This window comes from Dermacentor silvarum, chromosome 3 (assembly GCF_013339745.2).
Source record: "Dermacentor silvarum isolate Dsil-2018 chromosome 3, BIME_Dsil_1.4, whole genome shotgun sequence".
In the NCBI taxonomy this organism is placed as follows: domain Eukaryota; kingdom Metazoa; phylum Arthropoda; class Arachnida; order Ixodida; family Ixodidae; genus Dermacentor; species Dermacentor silvarum.
This window is the reverse complement of record NC_051156.1, coordinates 6,960,976-6,966,975: the sequence shown is the minus strand read 5'-3', so window position 1 is coordinate 6,966,975 and position 6,000 is coordinate 6,960,976. Positions and strand designations below refer to the sequence as shown.

At 54.2% G+C, this 6,000-nt stretch overlaps 1 protein-coding gene across 1 annotated transcript; it reads left to right on the top strand.

The window, feature by feature from the left end:
- The first annotated feature begins 2,009 nt into the window (after nucleotides 1–2,009).
- On the top strand, nucleotides 2,010–5,680 carry LOC119443708 (uncharacterized). Its single transcript, XM_037708422.1, has 3 exons — nucleotides 2,010–3,645; nucleotides 3,762–4,268; nucleotides 5,013–5,680. Exons 1-3 carry the CDS (start codon nucleotides 2,010–2,012, stop codon nucleotides 5,678–5,680), a joined length of 2,811 nt encoding a protein of 936 aa, XP_037564350.1.
- Nucleotides 5,681–6,000: the final 320 nt, after the last annotated feature.

The window sequence follows — 6,000 nt, the reverse complement described above, 5'->3', positions numbered from 1 at the left end:
AAAAACGCTATCTCTTTATCTGAGAGTTGTATCGATGGCGTTTTTACGCATGCGCAGCTAATGAGGTCTGTGTGGGACAGTGCATATATATAAAAAATTATTTCCAATAAAACTTGTATGTTCAGTGCTCGTGGTGGTCGTTTCTTTGTGTTGTCCTTGTGTTTTGTTGCGCTGCAGTTCTCGTAATACTGTACCAACACGCCCAACTCGCCACGGTAATGAATACATCACGCTTGATTATCGCAGACAACCACTGTGAAAATGCTGGCGTGAGCAAGCGCGCAAGCAGCAGCGAGCGAAGGTTCGGACGGTCTATCGCTTCAACGGAAACTGGGCGGCAAAATCATAGTGCATACAAAGATAAGAGCCGTGTGGAGATCGCTTGCACGATACGGTGCGTGCGACAGCCCAGAGCCGCGCAAATTAGAAGTTCGCAGTTGCTGGCAAAGTACAAGCCGCACCCTCTCGCTCCCGCACTGCCTTCCCGCTTTCCTCCTACTTCGCATGAGTCGCCAGTTCCCCTCGCGCCCGGTCGCAAGATACGCATTTGGTGCCGCAGCTAAACGTCGCTTCCCCCCCCCCCCCATCCACCCACGGCCTTTCGCACGACGGAAGATGTCACGTTTGCTCTCCGACGTGCGTTCGCTCTGCGTGAACGCGCGCTTTCACTCGTACATACAGCTTACGGCGCGCGGCGACGACTTTATCGTCCCTGTACTTTATACGAAACCTCAAGGCGACGGCGATGAAATCCGCCTGGAGTCTTCATATAATTGCTATCGCAATAAAATACAAACAGAGGCGCTACGCGTGTCGTATTGGCGCAGTATTGTTCTGAGCCGTATGGAGCACGTCATTATATTTTTTTTTCAATCCGCCACGCTGGGTATTTTACAAAGATTACTCAATTAACTTGTAACACCAGAGCTGTTTAAGCTCTTGGTTAGGCAGCGTAGTGCGATCAAAACACTGCGTCTGGCGATGGCGCCACCGCACGTTGCCTAGCAACCACCTCACGGAGCGGCGTGTGCTTTACCTCCCTACGCTCCAGCCACGCCCCGGCAAGTGTGGAGGCGCAGCTTGGCCGTGACGTCACCGAGGAGATAAAGCTCGAAACTGCCGCGTGGGCAGCAGAACTCTCGTCGACTTTGTGCCGTGCACATGTTGCCTTGACATGAAACGTTGAGAGGGAAGGAGAGCATGCGCGCGGCTCGCGCTATTCTCGGGAGAGAGAAAGAGAAAATGAGAACGAGAGAGAGAGATAGAGAGAAATAAAATGTACCAGCACCAACGAGGCAACACGCAGAGCTGCTGCTGGGAAGGCAAGGGCAAGGACCCTGCTCCTCAAACAGACCCCCGAATCCCTAAATTACAAGCTATTTTAAAAGCGCAAAATGCTAAGATAGCAGAACAAGACGCGAAGCTCACAGCGCTTATGGCCAAACTCGAACAAGTAATTAAACACAACACTGCGCCGCCACCATCCACACCCCCACAGCAACCCAATGAAGTAGTGACACACCAAACGCTACAGCGAACACTACAGGACATGGAGAAAACACTAGTCAGCTCTCTCATCGAAAATGTCACCCAAGTATTCAGCGCGCTTCAAGCCAAAATCGAGAACATAGCTGCCAACCTCACGCAGGTAACTGCTACACAGAACCAACACTCCAACTCCATACAGGCGCTCCAGACTCAACGCCGAAAACGCGCCTCGTCATGCTAACAAGGCCCCTCCCGCAATCGCCGCCGTGCCAGTTCCATCGGGAGCGATTCAAGCCCGCCAGCCCACCTAGTCCCCCATTATGGCCCCAAACCATAAGCCAAACACTACTGAACACATCGAAGTATGGCAGTGGAACTGCAGAGGTTTCAGAAGAAAACAGGGTCTCCTGAAGCAATACCTCTGCACCACCCCCGCAAGACCTGACATTATCTGCCTGCAAGAGATAGGAGCCGACAGAACCCCTACGCTAGCCGGCTACTACACGATCCACCAACCCCACATGGCGAAGGTTGCAATCCTCGTCGCAAAAGACATCACTGTTATTGAGCACTCGTTGTCAGAACCGGAGGTTGAGCACTTAACCATAGAGATCGTGCCCAACAAACGGGGCCGAAAGAGCACGTTCGTGGTTAACACGTACAAGCCACCAAGGCCGGCGAAGGCCGATTTCACCAACCTCCTTTCCGAATCCAGTCGACTGGCGCAAGCAAACCAGCTTATTGTAGTCGGGTACTTCAATTCCCCTCACCGGGACTGGGGGTATCAGTCAAACTCAGCAAGAGGAGTGACAGTCGCGCGAGCAATAGAAGCCCTACGAATGGAACTCCTTACCGACCCTCTATATCCGAGCAGGGAAGGCAACAGTGTCACCCGTGACTCCTGCCCCGACCTCACCCTGATCAAGAACGTCACCGAGTCCACGTGGACGAACCTAGGAGAAACCCTGGGCAGCGACCACTGTATACTCAGCACGTCCACATCATCTAGCAAAATTAGAAGACATCTGGGTGCCGCCCATATCACTGACTGGCCCAAATTCCGCAATGCACCCGTCCCGTCAGGTCCAATCCAGTCGATACACGTCTGGAGCGAGGACATCAGACAGGCATACAAGACAGCCACAGAAACAATACACCGTACACCTGAAGCCCCAGAGGTAGACCGCCACCTTCTCAAGCTATGGGAAAAGCGCAGCCGGCTCGTGGGAAGATGGAAAAGGCAACGGCTAAACAGATCCCTCCGCCTGCGGATTGCACACCTCACAGAGGGCGCTCAGACATACGCCACCAACCTAGCACAGCAAAACTGGCAACAGTTTTGTGAGTCACTGCGGGGAACACTGGGAACCTCCCGTACGTGGGCAATCCTGCAGAACCTCATCGACCCCTCTAAATCAAAATCTGAATCTACACGCATCATGAAGCGTATTGCTCACCTCTCTCCGGGAGACAACGTAGCCCTACTTCTGGCTCTAAGGGACAAATACATCGGTACCAGCACCACGCCACCCTACTCTGCGACCTATCAGGGTGAGGAAAATCCGGCACTCGACGCTCCCATCTCCGAAGCCGAGGTGTACGCCGCAGTACGATTGTGCACCCGAAATACTACGGCTGGAGCGGACAAAATTAACAACGCCTTGATCCGCAACCTGAGCAAGGCACAGATCAGGGACCTCACCAAGTACCTGAACGACTCGCTCTGGGAGAAGAATGAAATTCCCTCCGAGTGGAAACACTCGGATATCATAGTAATCCCGAAACCGGGCAAGAAGCCGGCAGTGGAAGCTCTACGACCTATATCTCTCACATCGTGCCTGGGCAAGCTCTACGAGCGAGTCGTCCAGACGCGCCTTGAACACTACATAGAAGATAACGATCTTTTTCATCCATCCATGATTGGCTTCCGGTCTGGCCTGTCGACACAAGACGCCTTCCTTCTCCTGAAGGAGGAAGTACTGTCTAACATCCCGAGGGGTGGCGAACACCTCATTATGGAGCTGGATCTCAAAAGCGCGTTTGATAGCGTGTCTCACGAGGCAATACTCTCCGAGCTCAGCAATCTCAGCTATGGCGAGCGCACCTTCCAATATGTCAAGACTTTTCTGTCCAACCGAACGGCAACAATAGGAATGGGTGACACGAGATCGGACCCTAAAGACATGCCCAACAAGGGCACACCACAGGGATCGATCATCTCCCCGCTCCTATTCAACGTCGCCATGATCGGCGGCGCAAGGGCTCTGCAGCAGGTTCCGAACATCGGTACACCCTGTATGCGGACGACATTGAGATCTGGACAAACACCGGATCTCTAGCCGAGAAGGAAGACACACTCCAAGCGGCAGCAATCTGTGTCGAAACAGAGGCCATTCGATGCGGACTCCACTGCTCCCCCGACAAATCCGAAGTGATCCGCATACAGGGACACCACTACAAATCGCCAGGCAACCTAAACATCCTCCTACATGGGGTCCCAATCCGGGAGGTACCACTCATCCGGATCCTGGGCCTCTGGCTGCAGAGCGACGGAAAGGCCAACCACACACTCCAACTGCTCAAGACTACAACACAGCAGATCTCTAAGATGATCCGCCGGGTGGCCAGAAACAGAAAAGGCATGCGGGAGGACACGATCCGTTTGGTGCAGGCACTGGTCATCAGCCGCCTTTCCTACGGGCTCCCTTACCTCACCCTGCTCCGAGCAGACTTCAACAAAGCCAATGCGATGATACGCGTAGCCTACAAGAACGCCCTCGGTCTCCCATCGTACACATCCAACGTCAGCTTGGAAGCTTTGGGACTAAAAAAATGTTGTCGCAGTCTCACCTGAAAGGCGAAGCATCAATTGCGATAGCAAATTTGTAGAGAGCTATACGGAGTAATGATAGTAGCTTTATCAGGTGTATAACCTTGGACATGCAGCAGCACCGGCAACACGCAGAACTGTTGTCGACGCCGTCGGCGTTTTGCCCGCGTTCGCACAAAATGCGTACGGCGTTGGTGACTGTTGCCGGAGCCTCTGATATAAATAGGGGAGGTGTTTATTATACATAAGCGTATAGGCACTTGATGCCGCAGCTAAACGTCGCCTCCCTTCTCTCCCCCTTCCCCCCCCCCTCCCCGCCACGGCCTTTCGCGCTTCGGAAGAAGGCGCGTTTGTTCTCCATATATGGTGATTGTAAAGGAGGAAAGAGACGCCTACTTCTGCAGCCCTTAAGGGAGCACGGCGCAGAACGCGCGTTTTTTCTTCGCCGTGCGTTCACTCCCCGTGTAAAGCGCGCGCCCCTCGCGCCCTTTCACTCGCACATACAGCGTTCGGCGCGCGGTGACGATTTCATCTCCACTGACGTCATACGGAACCTCACGGCAACGGCGACGGCGACGCCGACGGCAGAAATCTGCTTTGGAGTGTCCATATAATTGCTATCGCAATAATAACACGTTCGAGGAAATTCAGGAGGCGGTCCTCCTGACCCAGTGAGACCGCCTCCTGTCCACAGCGACAGGCCGACACATCCTAAAGCGCATCGGCTACCCGGCGGACCTTGACGCCATCCAGTCGACCACAAACATTCCGACATCGTACCGGGCCAGAGTACACGTGGCCCCGCTCCCAAAAAACATGTCACAATCCCACAACGAAGGCAGAAGAAATGCCCGAGTGGACTACCTCAAACGCACAGTGGGACGGAGCCCGAGGACGGTGTACGTGGACGCCGCCCTATATAAGGATACATCGAACGCAGCAGCAGCCGTGGTGGTGGACTCTTCTTACGAAGAAGTCTCCAGCATCCCCATCCCGCACTGCACCGTCACAGAGGCGGAAGCTGCGGCGATCATGCTGGCCGTTCAGTACGGGGACGCGACCAACCGAGAACTTCAACTAATAACCGACTCCCAAGCGGCGTGTCGGCTCCTTCTTGCAGGCAGAATACCTCAGAAATTAGCTAGATTCACGACTAATTCATTGGCTACAAATTCATCGCTCAAACATCAGATCACGTGGGCTCCGGGACACTCGGGGCTGGAGGGTAACGAGGCCGTGGACAGGCTAGGGACACAATCCTCGATCCCACTACTACCCTCCCCGTACCCGCAGCTTACGGCGCGCGACTTCAACACCTGCGCAAACAACGTCAGCTTTGCCCCCCACCACACAAGGGGCTAAATGCACAGGAAGCACGGGACTGGAGACAACGCCAGACCAACACCTTCCCCAACTTACACAAATACAGCATTATCTTCTCAGAACACTACAAAGACGCATGCCCATGGTGCAACGAACGACCCACCGCCTACCACGTCACGTGGGGGTGTACAGGCCCCAAACCCCCAGACATACAAACACAACAACCGGAGGAGCAGTGGGAGGCCACTCTGTCCAACCCCGACCTAGCGACCCAGCGCGGACTGGTAATCCAGGCGAGAGCGGCAGCGAAGGCCACTGGGGTCTAGAAATGAAGGCTCCACTCGATGTACATTTTCCTC

What these genes read in the sequence shown, in the direction of transcription:
- LOC119443708 (XM_037708422.1), top strand. Translation starts at nt 2,010, where the DNA reads ATGGCGAAGGTTGCAATCCTCGTCGCAAAAGACATCACTGTTATTGAG. An exon ending in AACGGCAACAATAGGAATGG is followed by an intron (nt 3,646 to 3,761) that starts GTGACACGAGAT and finishes GCTCTGCAGCAG; the next exon opens with GTTCCGAACATCGGTACACC. An exon ending in AGCCTACAAGAACGCCCTCG is followed by an intron (nt 4,269 to 5,012) that starts GTCTCCCATCGT and finishes TCCTGTCCACAG; the next exon opens with CGACAGGCCGACACATCCTA.